The sequence below is a fragment of the Tursiops truncatus genome, chromosome 13 (assembly GCF_011762595.2).
Source record: "Tursiops truncatus isolate mTurTru1 chromosome 13, mTurTru1.mat.Y, whole genome shotgun sequence".
NCBI classification, from domain to species: domain Eukaryota; kingdom Metazoa; phylum Chordata; class Mammalia; order Artiodactyla; family Delphinidae; genus Tursiops; species Tursiops truncatus.
Genome location: NC_047046.1, coordinates 30,500,395 through 30,527,461, shown reverse-complemented (window position 1 = coordinate 30,527,461; position 27,067 = coordinate 30,500,395). Strand labels below are relative to the sequence as shown.

General features: G+C 43.2%; 1 protein-coding gene across 5 annotated transcripts in view; it reads left to right on the top strand.

Annotated features, from left to right (window-relative positions):
- Positions 1-27,067, top strand: part of PTPRM (protein tyrosine phosphatase receptor type M) — a 747,728-nt gene that overhangs the window by 622,665 nt on the left and 97,996 nt on the right. For all 5 annotated transcript variants that reach the window (XM_073790533.1, XM_073790536.1, XM_073790535.1 and 2 more), the window contains one exon: positions 22,430-22,517. In XM_073790533.1, coding sequence (XP_073646634.1) covers positions 22,430-22,517 — 88 coding nt within the window. The remainder of the gene's footprint in view (positions 1-22,429; positions 22,518-27,067) is intronic.

The window sequence follows — 27,067 nt, the reverse complement described above, 5'->3', positions numbered from 1 at the left end:
AATGATTCTTCATAACTGCTTTTCCAGTGCTTTTCCCATGTGACTCTTCCCAATAGTTTTCCCCAAAAAATTGAGTAGTGGCTGTCACGATTCTTGTGAACTAGCAATTATGTCAAATAATTTAATCAGTGCTTGAACTGGGCCGGCATTGCTCTTGGAAGACCATTTTTCAGAATGACCTACCCCTGAGCATTTGTTCCATAATTAAACCTGGAAACACTTTTTCCCACAAAGACCCTCAGAAGTACTGTTAGACATTCAGAACCTTCAGGGAAGAGCCTGTGCACCACTGCTGGGCAGAGTTAGCAAACTTTGAGCAAGGATGGGCAGGAGTCAGAGTTCTCTGTCGTGCAGTGTCATTGTCAAGAGCCTGCATACATAATTAATCAAGGCAGAGCTCATTGGGATTTTGATTGACAGCAGACACCATTCCGGAATCGTGTGTTGAAGGACCACTAACGGGGTCTCCCCTTAATTTACGGAACATATGATTCTCCTTCAACCAGAGTCACTGTGGAAAATGTGTTTCTTCTGCAGCCTGCGATGGTATGTTCTGTGAGAAAGTGATGCTCTAAAAATTAGGACTAGATTTTAAAATCATGATGAAATGGATGATAAAAATCACAGCATCCGCTTTCAGATGTGTCCGTTTGGTTTATGAGGAGGCTAATAATGAAAAAGGAAAGACTTTAATGCCTCCAAGAGACTCTCCTGTGTTCGGACCTTTGCAGAAAAGCAAATAGGAGAGCAGGTAAGTAAAGGAATTGTTGGCCATTTAGATGAGGCATGAATAAGGGCAGAAAGTCTAAACATCTCAAGACATTTCAAATGAGACCCCTGTTACGTCTGTTCAGGCCCCGTGTCATCCAGCTCTCTCTCAGTCAGCTTTGCTGTGCTGGTTGCTAATTATAAGACACACCATTTTTTAACTTTTTATTTTATATTGGAGTATAGTTGGTTGACAATGTTGTGTTAGTTTCAGGCGTGCAGCGAAGTGATTCGGTTATATACATGTACAAGTATCTATTCTTTTTCAAATTCTTTTCCCATTTAGGTTATTACAGAATACTGAGCAGAGTTCCCCGTGCTATACACTAGGTCCTTGCTGGTTATCTATTTTAAAAATAGATAACCTTGCTGGTTATCTATTTTAAATATATAAAACACACCCATTTAAAAAAAAAAAAAGTCCCAGCGTCCTCCTTGTGCTGCTGATACAAGGGCACACTCTGCTCTGGGTGCCCCCTTCTGGTGCCTCTCAAAACCTCCAATCCCTCATTTAGAAGAAGGGGTTAATGTCTCCCCATAGGACTGCTGTGGGAATGATATTCTGTGTGTGCATCCATGTATATGCATAAATATAGAAATAGACCTTTTACCTGTGTTCTGGAACTGGGCCCCTCCATTCTTGGATCACTGCCAGAGCTTTGAGCCACCATATCTGATGGAATCAGTTATTAGACCACCACCAGGCTTCAGTTTCCTGTGTCACGTTGAAATATTATTCACTCCTCTGTGCTTGGAACCCCCGGTGTCTAAAGCACTGGGTGGTTGTGACTCCCATTAGCGAGCTTCAGCCCACGCCTTCTTGTAGCCTCTTCTCTGTGGTAAAGATGCCTCACTTGGGGCAGAGCATCTCCTCCCTCATCTCCACGCCTCTGTCTTTGTTGCAGGCATCGCTTGCCTGCGCTTGGAGCCCAGTCTCCATGAAGCTTCCCCACCCACCCGTCAAGCCCTACCTGATTTCTCCAAACCTTTACCGCACGTGAGGTTCTGCGCCACGTAATTCACCCTCTCTTTACATACCGCTGTTACCCTCTGCTGTCTGTGTCGTGACTGTGACCACTAGATTGTAGCTCCTCGGAGGATGAGGCCGTCTGCTCTTTGGTGTGGTCTCCGCACTGTCCGGCACTATGCTCAGCCCCTAGTAGGCAGGGTGGTTGTCTGGGGCAAGGAGCCTTTTACAGGACTGTCTGATGATGTGTCAACACAGACCAGTGGTGCCCAAGTTTGACAATCAATCATTAGAATTTCATGGTTTTGAAAATTATTAGAACCAGGTGGCGGGCGTCTTCATGGTGGAGCTTGGAATAATCAACCTTCTTGTCGAAATAGCAACTAACACTTGCTGAGCATGAGCCAGGGGCCACACTGGGCGAAGCCCTTCCACACATTATCTGATTTAAGGCTCACCACACCCTCCCACTCTGGACAGGAGGAAACTGAGGCTTAGGGAGGTTCATCTTCTACCCGTGTCACAAAGCTCACGCGGGTGCTGGATTTGAACCCAGACAGCTGCACCTTCTGGACACAACAGGGAGTCAGGGTCTCCCTCCCTATTTCCCCTGCGCTTTGACCCTTAAGATGTGAAGAGGTAGGAAAGATCGGGCAGTTGGTACAGGGGTCCTATGGACGTCAGACACCCAGAAAGCTTGACAGCTTTCTACTCATTGGGATGAGTGGCAAGTCACAAGTTCCTAAAATATAAAGAAATGGTAGAGATGTTGGAAATTAAGTTTACTGACTACATGACTGTATGGTGTTGATGTAGAACTTTCATCTTGTAAACTGACCTTGTTTTATTCATTCCGTGTGTACGATTTTCACTTTATTTGAAGGTGTTAAGAGTCAGGTGTAAGTGTAGATTTGCTCCAATTAATACTCAAGGGGCCAGAGGAAGGAGGCTAAAGAGAGCCAGGGCGTTTGTCCTTCGGCCCTGGCCACCCACGGGATGCCATATTGCACTTAAACATTGTAATAGTTTTTCCCAGTAAGTGCAATAGGTGTGATCGAGTAAAGGAACAGTGGAAAAGAGACATCGAAATGATTTTGTCGATGTTCCATATGTAGAAATAAATGTATTTCAAAAGTCAGTCTTCCAATTATACAACTTTCAAGTCTAACTAAGTAAAATCCTCCCGGGTAAAGGCGAAGCTTAAAGTGACCAGGATTTTTAAAGCAGCTCTTTTGTTTGTGGGGGGTGTTGCGAATGTGTGGCTTTGTGTGTTTAGAGTTCTCAGGCGTGATGAGCTGGGAAGTGGTCCACGGAGTATCGTAGGGAGGCTGCCAGGAGCGCCACAGCTTTTCAAATAGTTTCTGCCTCTAGCACAGTAAGTGAATCTTCAGGTAACAGTGACTTAGGTGGAAAAGGCAATATATTTTTTGTGCCTGTAACTTCACATTAGTTGGAAAAAAAAGTAGGATAGGGAAAAAAACTATGGAAAACCATAAGCATGTCTGCACAGCAGGATTTTGGTTTCTCAGTATGTAATGTTTCATCGTGATGTTCTGAATGGGTGGCACACGCTCCTTCCTTAGTTCTTTTTTGGCCAACCTCCTATATGCATCTCAGTGCATACCCCCTGTGTAATCCAAGAAACCACCTAAATCAATCTCTAATGAAAAGGGAAGGTCTGGAGTCTTTGTAAACATAGTATTTATATAGCAGTCAGAGCTTCCTAAAAGTTCTTATTTGGGGAGCAGTGCGACAAACAAAAACATCGGCTGTCTTCTAGGCTGAATATTTGTAATATTTTACAGCAGCTAATTTAACTCGAGGACACAGTTCTAATGAAAGAAGTCATAGGACAAAAAGATAGAGCTGAAATACATATCTTCGGTGTCCTTGTAAGTCTGATAAACTGCCATGCTGTCCTAAGCTTCTGCAGAACAGAAAGTGAGGAGACCCATTGCAGAAAACTGAATTATACATAATGTCATTAAGCCTCCACCTTCACTTCTGATTGAGAGATTTGCTGCAGGAGACAGTGAGAGCAGAGGCAAATGAAAAAATAAATAAATGAAAGACCTGATCACATTATACATTTTGGTGGAAATGTAATTGCTTATAAGTTCACCTGAAGTTCTTGGGTACATGCGAAGTCATGTGTAGCTGCTGACGATAAGAACAGACCCATGGCCCACAGCATCCTCGTGAACTCTGAGTGTAACCCTCAGGTAGACGGGTACGGAAGTAAGAAGTGCGCTCGCCAGTGATGCTGGCATCGGCACGTACTGAGTAACCACAAACTCTCCTACGTATTGAAGTGGTCACTCTTTTTCTTGCCCTGTTTTTCCACCCAGAGATGTATTTCTGTAGATAACATGCACTGTTTACTTCTTTTTTTTAAATTGGTTTGCAGTGGTGTGTTAGTTTCCGGTGTACAGCAAAGTGATTCAGTTATATGTACATATATATGTATATACACTTATATATATATATTCTTTTTGCAATTTTTTTCCACTGTAGGTTATTATAAGATATTGAGTATGTTCCCTGTGCTATACAGTAGGTCCTTGTTGGTTATCTATTTTTTATACAGTAGTATGTAAATCTTAGTCGCAAACTCCTAATTTATCTCTCCCCCTGCCTTTCCCCTTTGGTAACCAAAACATTGTTTTCTAGGTCTGTAAGTCTGTTTCTGTCTTATAAATAAGTTCATCTGTGTTGGTTTTTTTTTTTTTTAAGATTCCACAATTAAGTGATATTATGTGATATTTGTCTTTCTCTGCCTGACTGACTTCCCTTAGTATGATCCTCTCCACGTTCATCCATGTCCGTTTACTTCTTTTCCAAAGTGGTTTTGTAACTGCTTCTTTGAAAGCATGTCTCAATAGACAAGCTCATTAGGAAGGTTATGAAATCCCCTTTTCCAAGATGATGTATCCTGGAAAATGCTCTCATCTGTCAAGGATGATCTCAATGTGAGCATTTTGAAAGGATGACCATGCAGTAATGCCCTCTCTTGAGGTCATCATCTAGTGTCAGGACTGTGAAATGGAAACATCAGTGTACTTGTAAGACTTCATAACTCGGAGGCCCCACATAGCAGGCAGAGCTGGAGAAAGCAGCAAGACCCTTTTCTGACCCTTAATTAACTTCCAGGACTCTGCAGATTGCCGCTGGCTCTTAAGCATCCCCGTACAGTTCTTAATTAATTCTAGCTGCCGGAGTTGCCCACCCTATATCACTGCAAGATAAGCCCTAGCTGAGGAGTGGGGTAATAGCCATCGTAAGCCCGTGGACCACATTTCCTCTTGTTTGATGCTGTGTCTTGAAGGCCATGGCGGCGGGGCGTGTCTGCCTCTGTGAGTAGGTCTGTTTCATTCCACACATCACAGGACCATAGTGTTGGGACAGAATGTCTCCCTGCTTTGTATGAACTATGGCTCGACGAAGAAATCAGTGATAACGCACCTCCAGAAAAATTGAGCGTATGAATGCTCGCTATGGAAGAGATGTTCAGAGAAGCAGACATTGCAGGTTGTGTCTCTAGTTCTGCATGTCACCTGCAGGGAGGGCATGTGTCCTGGAGACCCTTGTGGGGTCCTCAGGGACATAGAACCTGTTCATTGTCATAGAACTGCCGTAAGCTTTTATGTCCGGAAGGGCCATATATGCTCAAAGGCTTTGGGAGTCATTAGGGTGATCCTGGCAACAAGCATACTACTGCCACGTGCTTTGTACCGAGTTAAAAGGCGGGATATGGACCCTGTCTTGGGGCAACACATAATTTAACCTAACCGTGGTGATGAAAATAACATAAAATGCCGCATATGAGATCTGTAAAGAAAACTTAAGTGGCGCATACTGACAGCTATAATGGAATTGGGTGGGGGGGGGAAGATCATTGGAAACTAGAGAAGAAAGCACACAGAAGAGGTAGGTTTGAGCTGAGTTGTAACAGATCAACTTTGCAGGGCAAGGCCAGGAAGGGCCCCCCTGCTGAGCCACACCACACCCCCACGGAATTGGATCCTAGGAAGGCATAGAAGGCCACTGTTGTGCCCTTGTCTTGGACGTACGCCAATGTTGCTTCCATTCTCTCCTTTTTACTTCTTCCTTTCTCGTACCTTTCTTGGCCTTTCCCACTTGTTCCTTGGCACAGCTGGGCTCTTGCGCATCCTGGCAGATCCACAGAGCTCTCCTTCCTTCCCCTGTCTTCCTCTAGATCTGTTTTGTCTTCTCCTCAGCCTACAGTAGGATGCGTGTTGCAGGGTTCAGCTTCCTGACCCCCACATCAGCAGAGTCTGGCCCTCCTGGGATGACAGAAGATGCTCTCTCCAGTGCTGTGGCCACGGCCATGTGTGTTGCTTATGCTTCCCGTGTGGCTGATGCCCCCAGGGAGCCGAGCATCAGGGATGGAGCCTTTGCCTTGTTTAGGGAGCTCGACTGAGCCTTGGACTGACAGTCAGCAGCTTCTTTTGCCTCAGCCTTGTCTGCAACATCCTCCTTCCTCTAGAAAGGATGCAGGTCACAGACAGTAACCCTGGGAAACGGGGGCCACCTCCCAATTCATTCAGAGGCAGAGAAGGAAGCAAGGAAGGGAGGGAACCCAAGGTCGTCCTAGAGAGCCTTGTGGGGTCCTCAGACACGTTCACGAAGGCATCTCCCAACTTACGTGCTGACACTTAACACTGCCGTCTCTGATGCAATGTCCACGTTTCAGCATTCATTACTATTCGATTTAGTGATTAATTATCAGGCATTACAGATTTCCACAGTGTTTTAAATCCAATAAAAGTTATTTTGGGGGGACCTGAGGTTTGGAGACCAGTTGTTAGATATCACACCAAAAGCATGATCCATAAAAGAAATAAAGTCAAGAAAATAGACTTCATGGAAATTAAAAACGTTTGCTCTGGGGGAGATGATCCTAAAAGGATAAAAAGACTAGCTCTAGACTGAGAAAAATATTTGCAACCCACATATTTGACAAAGGACTTGTATCTGGAAAATATAAAGGACTCTCAAACCTCAACAGTAGAAAGGCAAACAATCCAATTAGGAAATGGATAAAGACATGGAAGACACTTCACCAAAGAGGATACACGGAGGGCAAATAAACACATGAAAAGATACCATGATCAGCCATTAATAAAATGCAAATTAAGGTCATGAAGAGTTACACACACATAATAGAACAGCTGAAATAAAAAGTAGGGACAGTACCAAATGCTGGTTAGAATGTGGAGGGCTTGGATCTCTTAAATTTCCAGAGAATGTAAAATGGGACCACGCCAGAAAAGAGTGTGGCGGTTTCTTAAAAAATTAAACATACCCTTAGCATACAACCCAGCAGTCACACTCCCGGGCATTCGTTACAGAGAAATGAAAACTTAAACTCTCCCAATAAAATGGTGCCTACGTCGTTTCAACTTCTGTTTCCTGGTTTTGATATTACACTACAGTTATGTAGTAACCATTGGTAACCACTGGGGAAAACTGAGGAGTAACCAGGACCTCTCTGAGCTATTTTTGCAGCTTCCTGTGAGCCTAGAATTATTTCAAGATAAACAATTTTTCAAAAGTTATTTTTTGGTATAATTTAAAATTCAAAGGTATTGGTTACTAACATAATTATTTCTTAACTCACTGGTAATAATAATAAAGTCGACTTTTATGAATATACTGAAATCTCTTTCCCTGAGCATAAGTAAAAGCTGTAACAAGAAAATGCATGAAGGATTCGTTTCTGTAAAGAAGAGATGTCTATGAGATGTTTTAGATAAATAACATACGTATTATCATGGATAATAATAATAATAAGGCTTTATTATTATGGGTAATAATATCTATGAGATATTATGGGTAAAGCACCTAGAATAGTACTTAGAACTTAGCAAATACGCTGCACTTATCTTGTATTATTATTAATGTCATTTATTTAATATTATCTGGCATTCTTATTAATACTACTAAATTGGGAGCTTATGGTGATTTCACTAAAATAATTATGTAATCAAAATATTTTGAGCCAAAGTTTTTTCCTCCCCACACTTCTTCTTGGTCAAAATTCAAATCCCCTTTCAGAAGTCTTCTTTGCTGAAACAACAGCCTCTGACGATCGTGTGAAAGTTCATTCTGTCTTCTGATGGAGATGTTAGTATAGTTCCTCCAAGGGCATTAGATCTTTGTTGTTTGCATTTCAGTATTGACCCTTGAGTTTACTTTACTTTCAACTCTCTTGCCTTCTCTAAAATGTTTTGAGGCAGTACTTCTAATAGCATTAAGCATCTCATTTTTAGTTTAATCCCAAACCTTGTAGTTCTAAATAAAAAATTGAACCGCAGGCCCCCAAGGTTTTCATCTAATATCTGGTTCCTTGGATTAGGGCCAAGTCTCCGTTTTTTAAAGCATCAGCACGTTCTAAATACACTTTTTGCTACTTCCTTTTAACATCTGACCTTGGTTCACTTAAACTAATTGTTATCCTTTCAGCAGATTGTGATCCTAAAAAAAAAAAAAAAAACAGAAATTACACTATAGAACAGTGGTGGAATTTTTAAAATTCTGAGTTCAGTGCCCTCCATTGTAAACTGTGCCGCTTCAGTAGTACTCTATTTTTTTTTTTTTAATAATTGAAGTATAGTTGATTTACAATGTTGTGTTAGCTTCTGGTATACATCAAAGTGATTCAGTTATACATGCATATTCTATTTCATATTCTTTTCCATTATGGTTTATCACAGGATATTGAATATAGTTCTCTGGATCAGTAGTACTCTCTTAATCATGATAGTAATTTATTTAAAACCAAATAAAAGCGTATCATTTTTTAAAAACTTTTTAAAGAACCAAGCCTCAAAAACATCAAATTAATGTACACTTGTAATGTAGGAATCTTCTGATTTATAATTGTCACCTGTTCGTTCACTAATACTTACAGAGCTCCGCCTATGTGCCGGGTGGATGCTGGGCACCAAGGGTGCGCAGAGGCTCAGCTCCGCCCCTTGGGGCTCCTGGTAGGGGAGGAGACTGGCCTTCATGCTCAAATGCCCTGTGCATGGCATACATCGTACTGATTACATGACAGTTGTAGGGCACTTAATGTGTATAAGCTCCTTACATGCTCTCTTAACTGACATTCATTGGTTTGAATACTGAAAGCAATGCTGTTAAGTAATTTAAATTATTAGAGTATTCCAATTGGATAAATTAAAAACCAAATTCAGTAACTGGCCTGTGGCCACACGCTTAGGAATCAGTCAGAGCTGGGATTCCAAGCCCAGTCTTCTGGTCCTAGATCCCATGCTCTTTCCTCTTCTGCACCCTGTGTTGGGAGCCAAGATTGAAGGTGAATTCAGAGTTCCCCCAAGTGTGAAATGCAAGCAGCAGGTGCACTTGCAGGTGGCTTTTAGGAGGTCCACTCATGAGGAATAAACAGTGCTGATATGCAGGGTGAGGAAGTGACTGCCTGTCCAGTTGGTTCTTTTGGTCCTTCGACTGATTCATCCGTGAGCCTGTGTTTGGGGCTAGAGCATCTTTCTCTCCCAAGGAAGAAGAGGCCTCGGGCTCAGAATGTGGCTAAGCAGCGCTGCCAGGCAGGATTGATAGCGTTGTTGTGAGTTTGTGGCCTTTACTTTTTCTGTTATCTTTACCTGTGGTGTGTGTTTTGGCCTTCCACTTACTGAAGTGATATGAAATCTCATTTCCAAATGAACATTTAAATATATAATACTTTAAATAAGTAAATTAGAGGGAAGAGGTGAGAGGACAGGGGAAACAGCGAAGGTGGGACCCAGGGACTGAGACTTGGGAAGAGCTCGTGGAGCTACTCTGTCAGCCTCAGGTGCCTTCAGGATTTTTGTTTCATCTTCTCCTCCACCCACCTGCAACTTCCCAAACCAAAAGCATCTTCAGAAGGTGATGACAGTTTGTAGGGAGCACATGCAGATGAATAAAGCATTCCACCCAAAGCCTGGGGTAAGATGATTTTAGCCACTAATGTTTGATCTGCTTTGAGAGATGAGTTAGTCGTTTCGGGGTTCCCTCTCTCGGGAGGGGTGATCAGCATATGGAAACTTCCACCAAGATCCCCGCCCTGCCTGGTGCAGCCTCACTGTTTCAACTTTGTTTTCAGTCTCCTCCTCACACCCAGATTCTAAGGCTCAGAGCCAAGACTTGTGTCACAAGAAGTGTCTGGACACCTAGGGTGATGGTGGCCCCAGATTTTTTAATTAATTTTTATTGGAATATAGTTGCTTTACAATGTTGTGTTAGTTTCTGCTGTACAGCAAAGTGAATCAGCTATACGTATATAAATATTCCCTCTTTTTTAGATTTCCTTCCCATTTAGGTCACCACAAAGCACTGAGTAGAGTTCCCTGTGCTGTACAGTAGGTTCTCATTGGTTATCTGTTTTATACATACTAGTGTGTATATGTCAATCCCAATCTCCCATTTCATCCCACGACCACCCCTGCCCCCCTTGGTAACCATAAGTTTGTTTTCTACGTCTGTGACTCTATTTCTGCTTTGCAAATAAGTTCATCTGTACTATTTTTCTAGATTCCACATATAAGCAATGTTGTATGATATTTGTTTTTCTCTTTCTGACTTACTTCACTCTGTAAGACAATCTCTGGGTCCATCCACGTCTCTGCAAATGGCACTGTTTCATTGCTTTTTATGGCTGAGTAATATTCCATTGTACATATGTACCGCATCTCCTTTATCCATTCCTCTGTCGATGGACATTTAGGCTGCTTCCATGTCCTGGCTATTGTAAATAGTGCTGCAATGAACATTGCGGTGCCTGCATCCTTTCAAATTATGTTTTCTCCAGATATATGCCCAGGAGTGGGATTTCCGGGTCATATGGTAGCTCTATTTTTAGTTTTTTAGGGAACCTCCATACCCAACTTTCAATAAGAAATATCATTTGTCCAAACATCAGTCAATAAAGGAAAGCAGCTATGACTCCAATTTCAAAATATGTTATAATTTTCAATAAGAATGTTTGCTTCTAAGAAAAGTTAAACTTTCTGACAGAATACATTGAGATGTAATTATTCTTCACGAAACTGTTAGCAAAGGTATTTCTAACCTTAATTTCCTAATTTCTAAAATACTCCTCCCTTCTAAATTTTTACCGTGAATCTCGTGTCTCGGGTCCTGCAGGAAGAGCCTGGGAACGGTGCCGATAGGTTTTATAAATGAATAGATGTCAAAGAGAGAGTCACAAACCTCTCATTAAAATTCCTTTTTCTGCTATACTTGTTCTTTCCAAGCCTGTCATGTCTAAAAAAGTGTCCTTAGATTTTCAGCCACATTTGATGGAGCGTCTGTGCTGTGATTTGTGAGGTGAGGACATTTTAAAACTCACAGCTCTCCAAGAAATACCATGGAAAAGATGTTTGTTTTTTAACAGAAAGGAAAGAACAAAACAATAATCGCCCCATTTCTAAATGCTGTATAGAATCCGTGGAGGGAAAACATAGAGGAAAACAATGGAAGGGACATTGTCAGGGTGACGCTAACAAAAATTGGCAGCAAAGTCAGTAAGGATTTACTGTCATCGAAGTCTGAAGCTCTAATGTTAGAACAGCAGTAATTGCTAGCGCTGACTGAGCACTTCCTGTTTACCTGGTGCATTGCACATGTCAAGTCTCTAGGTCCTTGAGACCGCCCTGTTGTCAGTAGGGAGACTTGCTATGTTTTCAAATAGGGACATGGCAGGTGCCCACGTGCTTTTTTAAAAGCTTACCCTAGGAGAAGTGTATAAACCACGGGGAGGTGAAGTGACCAGGTAGGAAGCTACTGCAGTCATGCAGACCAGAAGTGAGTGGAAGTCAGCTTCTCTGGCTAGTCCCAGAAGGAAAGGAGGAGCTTGCTTTCTGCAAAAGCATCCATTTGTTCTCTAGATGCTTCAAGGATTCCTTTTGCCAAAGGGGACCGTTGCTCATCTCTGAAGATCTGGGCACTGTTAGCACAGGCTCACCGACAAATCACTCTTCCAAGGCAGGTACAGAGGTAGAGGAAATTACAGCTCTCGAGTTGTATTAACATCTCAGACCCTGGCAGTATCTGCATCTGAGGGGAAATGAAAATCCTTATCTCTCCGAAAGATGGTGGTGCTGTCTGAGGAAGGACTCAAACCCAGACTGATTTAGAGAGGCAGCACAGCAATTACATCAGTCGCGTTCACCTGCCTTGAAAGCAGAGCAGTCCCCTTTTTGGTGGCCACCTGTGACAAGCCGCTCATTGGCATCACGATTTTGACACCCCATCTGATGACTGGGCCTCCTTGGGAGCGCCAGGGTAATGCAGTGAGGACAGGGCCAGGACCAAGTTCCAGGACCTTTGCAAAATTGCTTGATCTCATGATGTCCTGTGACTGATCAGAGATAGGCATGCCCAAATCAAAAAAGTAAACTTGGACCAAGATTTATGTAGTGAATGTAAACATATAAACAGTGCTGTAAATCCCTTGCAGTGCAGCCCCTCTGCTACCCCATCCTCCCTGCTCAAGAAGCAGCAGAGACCCTATCGGGACCATCTAGAAGGATGAGTCTGTACATGCAGCCTTTGACTTTCAAACTGAGGAATATCCGTCTCAGGCCCCCTTCAGGGGACAAGTGCCAGGGGACAAGAGACTCCCCGAAACTCTCTGCTGCCTCCTCAGCATCAGTGGGTGAGAACATCCTCGTGAAACTGAAAGTGGGGTCCAGCTGCTCGCCGCTCAAAAACCAGTAAAGAGGCAAGGTTGCTGGAAAGGAAAGTTTGCTTTATTTCGGATGCCGGCAACTTGGACAGGGTGAGGGTGGGGGACTCCTGTCCAAAGGCTGACTCCCCCCAGCTGACAATCAGTGGGCAAGAGGTTTCAGAGACGGAGGGAGGGGGCTACATGCAGAAACAGCACAGTCAGCCTTGACCGTCGTCTTGTTACTGGTCATCGTGGTCTGACCAGAGTTATCTTGATTGCTTTAAGTACCGTTAATATTCAGTTCCAGGGTTGGTTTGTTCCCACTTCCTTGAGGCCAGTCCTCGGAATTGTGGCAGCTTATGTCATGGCTACAGTCTGGTCATAATGTAGTTAACTTCTTCCACCTGGTGGAGGTTTCAGTATCTATAAGACAGCTCACAGGAGATGGCTCAGAACATTATCTATAGCCCTTGAGGAGGAACTGAAGGTTCTTGACTTTGCTTAATGACTAAACTATTATTATTTAGTCTTGTTGGACTGTTTTCCTTTGTTTCTCCATTTTCTCACTTCTCTGATTAAAGTTATTCTTTGGCTAAAGTTTTTCTACAGACAAAAGGCAGGTGGAGGACATGGGGGGGAAGGACCATAGGGTCCTGCTTGGTTTCACTCACGTCTGTGGGACAGGGGCTTCCAGGCCTGAGAAGGTAGACCAGATGGGAGGCGTCACTGGGCCCTGCTGAGCACAGCGGGTGTCACTAAGCTTCCTTCCAGGGAACAAAGGGAAGAGGAATGAATGCGAGGAAAGAGTTGACTATCCCCAAACAGCTACCCTCTGCCTCTTAAAATTAATGCTCGACTGAAACTCACACCAAATATATCAAAATAGCCCCCTTTCTTGTATAGATATTTTATTTATTTATTTATTATTGATGTACAATATTATGTAATTTTCAGATGTATAATGTAGTGGTTCACAATTTTTAAAGGTTATATATTCCATTTATAGTTATTATAAAATATTGGCTATATTCCCTGTGTTAAACAATATATTCTTGTAGCTTATTTATTTTATATCTAGTAGTTGGTACCTCTTTTTTTTTTTTTTTTGGCTGCTTTTTTGGGTCTTCGTTGCTGTGCATGGCTTTCTCTAGTTGTGGTGAGCGGGGGCTACTCTTCGTTGTGGTGTGCAGGCTTCAGTAGTTGTGGCTAGCGGGCTCTAGAGTACAGGCTCAGTAGTTGTGGTGCATGGGCTTAGTTGCTGCATCGCATGTGGGATCTTCCTGGACCAAGGCTTGAACCCATGTCCCCTGCATTAGTAGGCGGATTTTTAACCACTGAGCTACCGGAGAAGCCCTAGTTTGTACCTCTTAATCCCCTACCCTATCTTGCTCCCCACCTTCCCTCTCCCCACTGGTAACCACTAGTTTGTTTTCTATATCAGTGAGTCTGTTTCTTTTTGTTGCATTCACTGGTTTGGTTTTTCTACATTTAAGTGATATCATACAATATTTGTCTTTCTCTGATTGACTTATTTCACTTAGCATAATACCCTCCAAGTTCATCCATGTTTTTGCAAATGGCAAAATTTCATTCTTTTTTGTGTCTGAATAGTGTTCCATTGTATATATGTACCACATCTTCTTTATCCATTCATCTGTTGATGGACACTTAGGTTGCTTCCATGTCTTTCCTACTGTAAATAATGCTGCTACGAACATTGAGGTACATGTATTGTGTCAAATTAGTGTTTTCATTTTGGGGGGATATATACCCAGGGGTGGAATCACTGGGTCATATGGTAGCTCTATTTTTAGTTTTTTGAGGAACCTCCATACTGTTCTCCACAATGGCTGCACCAACTTACATTCCCACCAACAGTGTACAAGGGTTCCCTTTTCTCCACACCCTCTCCAACATATGTTATTTGTGTTCTTTTTGTTGATAGCCATTCTGACAGGTGTGAGGTGATATCTCATTGTAGTTTTAATTTGCATTTATCTGATGACTAGCAATGTAGAGCCTCTTTTCATGTGCCTGTTGGCCATCTCTATGTCTTCTTTGGAAAAATGTCTATTCAGGTTTTCTGCTTCTTTTTTAATCGGGTGGTTTGCTTTTTTGATGTTGAGTTGTATGAGCTGTTTATGTATTTTGGATATTAACCCTTTATTGGTCATATCATTTGCAAATATTTTCTCCCATTCTGTAGGTTTTCTTTTCATTTTGTTGATGGTTTCCTTTGCTGTGCATAAACTTACAAGTTTAACTAGGTCCCATTTGTTTTTGCTTTTATTTGCTTTGCTTTAAGAGACAGATCTAAACAAATATTGCTATGATTTATGTCAAAGAAAGTTCTGCCTGTGTTTTCTTCCAGAAACTTTATGGTTTCCAGTCTTACATTAGGTCTGTAAGCCATTTTGACAAAACCACCTTACTTTGCCTCAGTCTTTGTGATTCCGTGAGATGTTGGCCTTGCCTGTGGAATGTTCAGCAACAACCCAGGCTTCGAAGTTACTGTTTCACCTCTTTTTCTCCACCACTGAGCTGAAGAGTATTTATTTTTCTCTCTGCCCACTTGATCAGTGGTTTTCAGATTTTTTTTCCTGCTTCAATTCACTTGAGGGGTATGTCACATCATTAGCGGGAGCTTAGTACTGCAATGATTCTGAAGGTGGAAAGAAAAGGAGCTTTGAAATTGGGCAAATTTCCTGAAAAGCAGGTCTATTGAGGGTCCCTCCAGGGTGCACACGGCTTCACATCCCAGGAAAATCACTGTGCAGATGGTAAGAGAGCTGTGTGTCGTCCAACAGGATTATTCCACAAAAAGTGGAAACCAGAAATGCCTGGCGACTTCTGACCCACGGCCAGGGCGACTTCAGAAAGCTGAGTGTGCAGTGTGATGCAGTCAGCACAAAGGCACGCGTCCTCGGCCAGCTAGGTGGTCAAGCACAAGGAGCACAGGGTTCAGAGCCGGGCAGCCCTGGGTCCAGGCCCCAGCCGTTCTGCTTCCCTGCTGCGTGGTTGCAGGCAATCCGCTTCATGCCTTCTGATCCTAAATTCCCTTCTCTATACAGTAGAAATAAAGACTTGCCTGGTGGAACTTCAAAGATGCCATAAGCGTATATTATTCATATAAGACATTGCTGTGAAAAGTCACTCATTCAGAGTAATATCCAACAGAATAAAAAACATTTTTAAGCTCAGTCAAATGTCAGGGTACAAATGTTTCTGGGCACTAAAACATCACCTAATATTTTAGGCTCTAAACCTCAAGTCCATTATCACATACGAAAGAGATGTTAGGTAAAGGAAGGCAATATGGCAACTGTTGCCTAGAGCATCACCAGCTGAATCCTGCAAAATAGAAATTACATTTGGAACTGAATTACATTGTACTAAAACATGGCCATTTGAAGTCCTGAGATTAATTAGCAAGTTCCTTAAAGATATCAGCGTGTTGGCATTTCGATTTCAGTTTGTTTAGAAATAACAGTTCCTGGGTCAAGGTTCTTGTTTCACCCAGCCGTCACCTCTCTTGCCCTTGAAGGCTCACACACTCCCTCTGGCTGCCTCTGTCCGGGACATTGATGATGGCAGTGACTGGTGGCCACCGCTGTCTCTGGCCCCGAGCTGCCAGGGCCACCTTCCCATCGACACTCCACCCTGCGGCCTGTCAGGCAAGCATAGGTGGCTTTAGTGCAATAGCAATAAATAGTTTATATAGACCAAATAAAATGCAGCGTTGGAAGAACCCAAAGAGGTGTATGGGTAGAAAACAAAGAAGTTCAGAGACTTTGCACGCCCCAGTGAGGGCATCTTCCTTCTTTTTGCGTGATGATTTTAGTCATTTTACGTGCACAGTTTTATTCATATGAGAAAGGGAGGAAAACTTCGATTTCAGGAGCTTCTAAAAACCACTCGACCCTGCACTGCCTGAGAACACACTGTGCGTTAGATACAGCCTTGACCTGCATCCCGTCCTTTCCGGCAGCTTTTCTGTTGAATAGGGTTTGGGGTTTTTTTCTCCTTTTTTAATATCTGGGAGCTGTGACATTTTTAACTGACTGCAGCATTTTGGAGTAACATTCTCTTGAGGTGGGCAACCGCGACGTATAATTATATCCTGTGGGAAATGATGGTGGTGTGAGGGGTAGGAAGGAGGTTACTGAATCACAAAAACATGTTTCCTGTTCAGAAAAAAATGGCCGCGTGTGAGATGTTCCACATCCTTCTTCTCTGTGCCCAGGGAGCGTGCAGCATCTTTACATGGAGCCATTGGTATTCGCTGGACCTTAGCCTGCTTTCATTTTTATTGTTTCGGAGACTTATTACTCTTGCAGAGCGGTTCCCGGTTTGCTGCCTTTTCTCAGTATATATGAGCTAAGGTAGTCAGAGGAAACACTTTAATTACATTTTAAGCAGAGTCAAAGCCTAAGTCTGTTTATGAAAATTCTAACAGGCGGTGCGGTGAGACCATTAACTTCAATCCCCAAAATAACATAAAGTGGTTTTTTCATAATAAAAAGTCCATAGTTGGTGTGTTAAATTGTATCTGCATATTACAAATCTGCCCTGAACGCTAAATATTGCCTAAATGTGCGTATTGTATTTAAAAATCCCTCCTGTGAAAAGCATCCTTGGAGCATGGGCCGTTGTCGTGTCTCCCAAGCTGGTCCTTACGCAGTTGCTCCGAGGATGGGGCATCATCAGCTGCAAAGAAACGCCTGTGCTGTGGTTGAATTGGATTTTAACCATTACCTGCTCATAACTTTTGTCAAGCAAAAACTGGAGAGATTAAGGAGGAATTAGAGGTTGTACTAAAACGTGAACTTAAGGGTGGGGGAGATGTTAGGAGTAGGTAAGCCAGGTATCCCCCGAGCGGCCAGAATTCACGTGCTCAGGAATCCTCTGAAGGAATTCCTTCAAGGACCCGAGCTCTCACTTTCTCAGCAACAGCAGGATTCAAAACCTGGTTGGCTTTCCTTGCAGTAAATGTGAGAGGAACAGCTCTTCTCTAGAGCCACATAAATGATGTGGTGATTACTTACTTCCCAGGAATACTGGTTCAGAGTACGAGTCTTCTGAAAGCATTCAGTAATTGAATTTATGCAGTTTTATTGGAACACATCCAGCTTTTGACCTTCTTACAGATAAAAAAAGATAGCCAAAGAACCTTTTGTTCTTACCCCAAGAAAAATGCACAGCAGAAAATTGTCTGAAACGTTTGTTGATTTGTTTCATTTATTAAAAGATATTTAAAAGCCAGAAGCGCTGTGACATAGGACGTGGTAGAATGATTGTGTAGCAAAATTACTTAATTTTCCTCGGGCGCATTTCACTTGTGGGTTTATTAGTGACTACCTGTTCAGCTCATGGTCTGCAAAAAAGGAAAGGTGGTAGGTCACAGGGTCATCAGAGAAGGCTCAGTCCCTCGGGAAGATGAGGCCTGGAGGAAGAGCCACTTCTGCCTCTGGAGTCTCACGTCGGTGCCAGGCCTTGCTGTGGGCCACACAGGAAGTGGTATTCTATAGCCCTGATGACCTGCATTTCTGCCCTGATTGCTATTCTTGCTCAGAATTCCCAAGCCAGGGGCTTCCCTGGTGGTGCAGTGGTTGAGAGTCCGCCTGCCGATGCAGGGGACACAGGTTCGAACCCTGGTCCAGAAAGATCCCACATGCAACGGAGCAACTAAGCCCATGTGTCACAACTACTGAGCCTGCGCTTTAGAGCCTGCGAGCCACAACTACTGAAGCCCGTGCATCTAGAGCCTGTGTTCCGCAACAAGAGAAGCCACCACAGTGAGAAGCCCACGCACCACAACAAAGAGTAGCCCCTGCTCGCCGCAATTAGAGGAAGCCTGCATGCAGTAACGATGATCCAACGCAGCCAATAAATAAAAAGAATTTCCAAGCCAGGAAAGCAGCCAGGGGCTCACTATGCAAAAGACGCATATGTCATGTCACAGCTTCTCTGAGTTGCCCAATGGCTCTAGAGCAATAGATAAAGTTTTATTTTCTAAGTAGAAATTTAAGCAGTTGACTTTTGTCCTACTGCAGGCATAAGAGGGAATCTAAAGTCTAAGGTAAATATGTTCTCAGCTATTTTGAAAATGTATGCTAATGGAAAGCCATGACATTTAAAACTGGGTCCATCTTAGAAATGTTTTTAAATGACAATCTCCATAACAAAAGAAAACAAAGCCAGGTGATCAATCCAGAAAGCCCTTTCTTCCTCTCTCTGGGCTCCCCATTAGGTATATTACTTACTTTACAAGCCAAGGATAAGAACACATGGTCTTCATAATGCAAATGTATCCATGGGCATGTATTCATGGGGAGACTGGCTGTATAATTGGAAGCAAAACTGTGCCAGAAAATGCGAGACGGATCACCAGATCTGTAGAGAGTCAGGAAACTGTGGATGGTACCAGTCATCTGATCTTTTCCTTGAAGCAGCTTTTTGTTTTGTTTTGTTTTGATTTTGATTTTGTTTAAGAAAAATACATTCTGCCACTTAAACTGATTCACATAATTCCTGGATGGAAAGTTGGGGAGGCTCATGGCAAGAACTCCCACTTCTACTGTTGCTCTCCTGCTGTTGCTTCCCTGCAACGATCACATTATCCTAGGAGATAAGAAAATTTCCTATTTTGTGAAAGCAGTCGACAGTTAAGCAAAGTTTACTTGACATCTTTTATATTGTCTGTTGCAAACCTTCATTTGGAGACAAGGAGATACGATCTAGGTTGGAAAACAGTCATTGGTCATGTGTAGATTTAACTGCATCCCCTCCAAAGCCCCTGTCGGGAGGGGTGGTCCAGGAAGAGCAGTGGACTAAGGGTCAGAAAGCATTGAGGTCTGACTCACGCTGGTCTGCGATGATCTGGTTGGGGTCTTTGTCTGCAGCAGTAAAGCAGGCAGGTGGTCCGCCATGGCTGCTGCTCTCATGAATAGTAGTCAAGACGATGGACTCTTCATTCTGCTCACGTACTGATGCCCGTGGTCAGTGCTCAGAGATGGAGAGCATGGGCCCCACTCTCACAAAAACATGCAGAGGTCAAGTGCAGGGAGATTGGTTATCATCTCGTTGTTGATTTTGTCTGCTTTCTGGTCGCCAGTTAATGAGAACAGTCAAATTAAAATAACGTTTTTTAGACTCGCAGACTTAGAGAACGAACTTATGGTTACCGGGGGGAAGGGCATGCGGGAGAGGGATAGATTGGGAGTTAGGGATTGACATGTACACACTGCTACATTTAAAATAGATCACCAACAGGGACCTACTCTATAGCACAGGGAACTCTGCTCTACACTCTGTAATGACCTAAATGGGAAAAGAATCTGAAAAAGAATAGATATATATATATGTGTATAACTGAATCACTTTGCTGTACACCTGAAACTAGCACAACATTGGTAATCAACTAGACTCCAGTATAAAACAAAAGTTAATAAATTTTTTTAAAAACAACTGTTTTTAAAAGCGAGGGCTATTGGAATTCCTGTGATCACCATAAATGCTAAAGAAACCCAGCTGTGATGTGGGCGCCTTCCCCCACGGAAAGCGTCTGTTTGTCAGGAATGGGAAGGAGCTGGTGTGGCTCAGGGTGGCTTTGTCTCCGGTGACCCAGCAGGATCTCCTGTACTAGTGGAGCAAGTGCCTCCTCCCTAATCCGTTGTTGACCCCCTCTCCATCTGTCTGTCTGTCTCTCATCCTGTGGGGAGTTAACTAGTGGCCGTGGGTCTACTGGAAGACACCCAGGTCTTCTTCAGAGTCAGGTCCCTTTTTCATCTTCCCATGAAAATAGCAAAGTCTGGAAACTTTCACATGGGTGGAGAAGGCAGAGGGGAATGAAATTGTCATTACATCACGACAAACTCAAAGTATTAATAGAATTAAATTGTTATAAGGGAAGTCAAATAATAGTTATTACTCAACGGTAAAATAATTGTCATTCATAGAGTAACAAAGACACTTCAGAAAAAGAGGATGACTTTTAAATCCCTGAAGCTATTTTAAATGCATATTTTATGGCAGAATAGACGTTACATGTCTAAATAAATCCTTTACCTATCCTATAACGGTCTTGTTCTAGATGGAATTAACTAACGATTTTCACTGTATTTTTATTAGCTTAATTTATTAATAATCCTGAAAATGTTTGTATTTGTTTTTGTCCTGCATTGCACAGTATCTTACCCTTCAGTTAGCAATGTATATTGTGAATCTGTTAATACAGCTCTAAGCGTGTAGTGCATCTGATCCTGGTCTGCCTCCATGGTTTTATTTCAAAATGATAAATACAATGTAAAAACTATTATGATAATGAAGTGTCAACAATGACCATGACTAAGGTACCTTACTTTAAAATGGGCAATTGAATACTGTTGGTGGGAATGTAAGTTGGTGCAGCCACTATGGAAAACAGTATGGAGGTTCCTCAGAAAACTAAAAGTAGAATTACCATATGATCCAGCAATCCCACTCCTGGGCATATATCCGGACAAAACTACAATTCAAAAAGATACATGCACCCGTATGTTCATAGCAGCACTATTCACAATAGCCAAGACATGGAAAAACCTAAATGTCCATCGACAGATGAATGGATGAAGAAGATGTTGTATAATATATATATACAAGGGAATACTACTCAGCCATAAAAAGAACGAAATAATGCCATTTGCATCAACAGGGACGCAGCTAGGGATTATCACACTAAGTGGACTGGGCGTTTGGGGTTAGTAGATGCAAACTATTATATATAGACTGGATAAACAACAAGGTCCTGAGATAAACCATAATGGAAAAGAATAGAAAAAAGAATGCATATATATGTATAACTGAGTCACTTTGCTGTACAGCAGAAATTAACACATTATAAGTCAGCTATACTTCAATTTTAAAAAATAAATAATAAAATAAAATGGCAATTTAAAACTCTAACTCTTACGCTTGCAGTGTTATCATTTCCCTCTTGGATGTGATGAAATGGTGTGTCCTGATGTTCTGTTGTGTGGAATTAATAGTGCAAGGGGGACAGTCAGGACAGGGCTCTTTTCCAGCCAGTCTCTGTTGAGGGCCGAGCTGTAAGGTAACAGCAGCTTTAACACACGGCAGTTCACAGAAAGCACATGCACATTCTTTTTTAACATCTTTATTGGAGTATAATTGCTTTACAGTGGTGTGTTAGTTTCTGCTTTATAACAAAGTGAATCAGTTAAACATATACATGTGTCCCCATATCTCCTCCCTCTTACATCTCCCTCCCACCCTCCCTATCCCACCCCTCTAGGCGATCACAAAGCACAGAGCTGATCTCCCTGTGCCATGTGGCTGCTTCCCACTAGCTATCGGTTTTACATTTGGTAGTGTATATATGTCCATGCCACTCTCTCACTTCGTCCCAGCTTACCCTTCCCCCTCCCTGTGTCCTCAAGCCCATTCTTTACATCTGCGTCTTTATTCCTGTCCTGCCCACAGGTTCTTCAGAATGGTTTTGTTTGTTTGTTTGTTTGTTTTTAGATTCCATATATATGTGTTAGCATACAGTTTTTGTTTTTCTCTTTCTGACTTACTTCACTCTGTTTGACAGACTCTAGGTCCATCCACCTCACTACAAATAACTCAATCTCGTTTCTTTTTATGGCTGAGTAATATTCCATTGTATATATGAAGCACGTGCACTTTTACAGACGGACATCATGAACCCTGCAGACAGTACCTGTGCAGGTCTCCAAGTACTCCAACTCCGCAGACCCCCACACTGCAGAAGTCAAGCTTTATTTGGGCATCAAAGCCCAGCAGACGGCCCCCAGACACTGCAGTCACTCATTCATTCAATATAAAGTAGTTTAATAATCCATTATTTCATTCCTGTGAATATTCTTTTCCTTCCTTGACCCTTGTACACTTTTTAAGAACACCCCCCAGTCGTTAAGATCCCTGTGTTTGTTTACCGCACGGAATTGTAACTCGTCACGTCACTTGTCTCTTTCTTCCAGAGCTTCTTTGAAGGGCAGTCTGCACCATGGGACTCTGCTAAGAAAGATGAAAACAGAATGAAGAACAGATATGGGAATATTATTGCATGTAAGTGTTGACAGCATCATCGTGCTGTGATGTAACTTTCTTCTCACATCTGCTGAGATCGACCGCCAGCCTCATGCGGCAAGAATTTGCAGTGCAATTACTACCTTCATCCCACTGGAAAAGCTGGTGTGATGCTCGTATTAGGGAAAGGAAAAACTACCTAAATACCCCCGCTATGTCCGTGTGTCTTGCTGTGGGGCTCCTTTTACTTTTAGATTGAAGGTTCGGGTAACCTGGGTAATGTTCAAATGCTGAGACAGAAAATGCATTTTGGAGGGAGTAAACATAACAGATCTAACGCTTCCCATCTGTTCCATGAGAAGGAATAGACATAATGATTCGAAGCACGCCCCGCTGCCAGGAGCTTCTCAGCAGACGTGAGCTCATTAATCCTCAGGACACTTGGGGTAGGGAGGTCAGTAATAGCCCCATTTTGAGGACAGGAAACTGAAACTCAGAAGTTAAATGGTAGTCCCTGTATCACAACACTCATTAGCAGAAGAGCTAGGATGATATCTCAGAAATTCTCAGTTCCTATGAAGAGGAATGGTCCCAATCCATAATGCCTCGGACGGCTTTTAAATCAAGCCCAACCTCATTAACGTTCCGTAACGATGCCGGGATGCCTGGTAGATTGATGAGCTTCCTTCTTCCAGGGCTGAAGCCATCCATCCCCTGCATTAAACTGCTCAAAGCCACACGTGACTGCACCGAGGTACTGACAAGGTACTCACGGAATTAAAACCATCTTTAAAGATATGTAAATTTAAAAAACAACAATAATGTGAAATATAGAGCACCTAGCTCATCCTCCCTTATTACTTGTAAGAGAACAAACTTGAAAGGTTTGGATACTCCAGCGGAGCTGTATATTATCTTTCTTGATTGTGGAAGTGCGGTTAGATTTTATCTGCCTGAGTTAACATTTTCTTGGTAGGACAGTTGAGCTTCTATAGCAGCGCCACCCAGTAGAATTTTCTGTGATTGTAGAAATGTTCTGTGTCTGTGCTGTCCGGTGCAGTAGCCCTCACCATACCAGCACTTGAAATGTGGCTGGTGTGACCGAGGAACTGAATTTTCTATTGTATTCAATTTTAATTATTTTTAATTTAGATCGTCCATGAGACGAGGGGCTCCCATATTGGATGGTGCAGACCTACAGTGTGTTTCATTTTTAAAAAGAAGTGTGTCGGGGTTTACATATAATACGAACCATCCCAACTGGGCCTGTGGCCTGTTTTCCCTTTGGCCACTCACAAAGCCAAACCACTGGTTCTGCAGATGGCAAGTGCTAGCTTCGGGAGTCTTGTGCATTCATTTACTTAGAGCTTCATTTTTAGAGAGAAGATGTTCCCCTGAGATCTAAGGCTTCGTTGCCCCTCAGTGAATTCAGTCAACACTTGGCCCCCCCGAGGACCCCAGGGTGATGGGGACGATGTCCCTGCCCCGAGGACAGAGCAGCACAGGCAGATGAGAGACTGTGAGTCTGGTCTCTCTGCACCAGGACGCAGTCCTGCGTTGGAGCTGTGTGTACAGTGCTGTGTGCTGCAGGGGCTCAGAGAAGGAAAGCATTATTTCCAGCCAGAGAGGGGTCATGGGAAGAGTCCGTTGGCCAATATAGATCCTCCCAAGTTCCTTCGTGTTCTCTGCGAGCCTGCTGAAGTTTCACACCCTCAGAAGAACCCAGATTTCTCAAAGTGGCTTATAGGAGCCTTCCCAGGGTTCCTTCAGCTCTGCCACTAATTCCAAGGAGGCCCACCGAGGTAAAATGGGCACTTCGCAGCCATGCCACCCACGCCAGGTGGAAGAGATGTCAGTGAGCCCTTGTCCTGCGGCCGCCATAGCCGAGGTGTGGGCCTCACACCGAGCATCTGGAGAGCAGCGTCCAGGGCTCTGGTTTGGGCTGTGCTCAGAGACCCGGCCTGCCTCTGTTCAGTGTGACCTTGACTCTGCTCCTTCCCAATGTGTAGTTTGACGGCTGCACTTGGTAGATGCTTGAGAAATAGTTTTGAATGCTTAAAGAAGAAAGTGATAAAAGCTAGCATTTGCTGAGCACTTGCTATATGCTAGACACCCCCGTTACACCTGTTAAGCCCTTTACACCTGTTAACTCCCTCACTCCCTGTAATGATCCTGTGACATTGTTTATCTATTTTACAGGAGAGGAAAACTGGGGCATAAAGAAGGTGAAAGGGTTACACAGTTAATAAGATGGGGACAAGATTCCAACCCAGGGGCAGCTCTTATAACCACCACCCAGTGGATGCTGGATAGTCAGTCCCCACCGACCATTAGCATCATTGCCTGCACAGGCCAGTGTCTGTGACAAGAGGCAGCTTGAGAAGACCTTCACCCCCCTCATCCCCATTCTTCATCTCCCCAGGCCACCTCCAAATAAATATACAAACTAAGTACAAAGAGTATACTCCCTGTTGAAGGCAGCTTCAAGCCAAGTCCTCCAGCCCCCAGGCTGACCCCCTGTGGCCCCCGTTCTGAAATTCTGGAGCTGCCGCTGTTGTGGGCCTCCTGCAGAAATTCTTCTTCGATGGCTTCAGATCTGTTGCCTAAGAAAGATATTGGGGTCAGGGTCTAATTTATGTATTAATTGTTAGCCTATCATCACTAACCATCACTAGCTCAGAATGGGCGTCACCACCAAGATCATCTTCAACTCTCAAGACCCTGCACTTAGGACAGATTATTTCGTCGCCCTGGGCAGGCACTGGCTGTGGTCTGTGTGTCCAGCAGAATGTTGTCAGAGGTGGAGAAGGTTTAAATCTACCTCCCACCCCCATGAATGTACACTGTCTGTGGGCTGGACCAGACTAGGATGCACGTGAACTAATAGGACAATGTAAATGACTAAGGGAAAAGCCTTTGGGGGCAAAAGAGGAATTTAGGATTGGGAACTAGAAGACACAGTTCACAGTCTGTTTCACCATGTATTAGCCAAGTGACCATGGGAAACTCATGAACCTTCTCAATGTCCCAGTTTCCTAAAAAGCCAGCTGTTGTGGAAATGAACTTAAACGCCACACAAAAACATCACTGATGGTTGTTACCTTTGAAAAATCACATCTTTCTTCTCTGTTACTCCTTACCCTTCCTCAGCTTAGTGGACTCAGTAGGTCATTTAAAATGGAAAAACAAAAGCAGCATTTGGAAGTCTCAGGTTGGAAATGATGAACTTGGGGATAATTGCAGGCGCTACGTTGCTCCCTAATTGTCAGCAGGATTCTGCACAGCGACCCGCTCATCACGGGCTGTGACCATGGGCTCTATTTCTGGAGAGTTTGCCTTTATTCCTGATAAATCCCAGAGGGGGTGGATTTTCCAGCTCTCACCTGCCTCCACCTCACCTGTTGGGCTCTTTCAGTGTTTCTTCCATCAGCTTGCGTTGTTTTTGTGCTTTTGTAGGGACAATGTCAGAAAGATGTCCTGTGCCCAGGCAGCTCTGTCCAGTCTCCTGATCTTACCCCTCAGCTGCTGTGGCATTCTGAAGGCTTTCCCCGCACACACGTTGTCTTTTTTTATGTATTTTTAAAGTAAAAATTGTCTATATTTAAGGTGTACAACATGATGCTTGATATAGATAAATAGCGAAATGATTACGATAGCCAAGCTAATGAAAGTACCTTCCCCTCACGTAGTTGTCATTTTTTATGTGTGGTGAGAACACCTGAAATCTACTCTCCTAGCAAGTTTCTGGATTCAATACAGTATAGTTAACCATCGTCATCATAGTGTACATTCAATCTTGAGACTTAGTCATCCTATGTAACTGCCACTTCATACCCTTTGACCAACACCCCCCCATTTTACCCCTTCCCCTCGCACGCTCCTCGTAACCACCCTTCCACTCTCGGCTTCTATGAGTTTGACTTTTTTTAGATTCCATGTACAAATGAGATCATGCAGTGTTTTTCTTTCTGTGTCTGGTTTATTTCACTCAGCATAAGGTCCTAAAAGTTCATCCATGTCGTTGCAAATGGTTACCTTTTCCTCCAGGTTTCTATTGCTTTCTAAAATCCCTCTAGAACTGTCTGTGGTTGTTTATATAATTGTCTGTAACGGTCTATGCTGACATATTCTGAGACATCAGCCACTTAGGCCACCTACCAAACAATTATTAATGCTCTTAAAATAGGGTGTGCAAATCCTTAGATGCCACCAGCAGCTACATAGCAGGAGTTTGATACCACGTATGGCTTTTGCAGAAATACCACTACTGCCGGCTGGCTTCAATACCAGAACTGCCCTGATGCCAGCCCATGCCAAGTCTGGTGTTAGAACTCACAGCCTGAGTGCTGTTTCTCTAGGGGGGCCCCCATCCAGCATGAGCTCCCCAGTAGGGTCTGACGAAGCCACTGCAGTGCTCAGCACCCCTCTGAGAATCACCATCTGGAGCTGCTTCATTTGAGACTGTACGTCTTTAGTTATGGCAGCGAAAATGAATCTTTGATATCGTTAAAGTTGTAGAAGGATTTCAGGAATAAAAATACTTATCTAAATCACCCTAATGTATACACTCATACTGGTTGTTTCTTTAA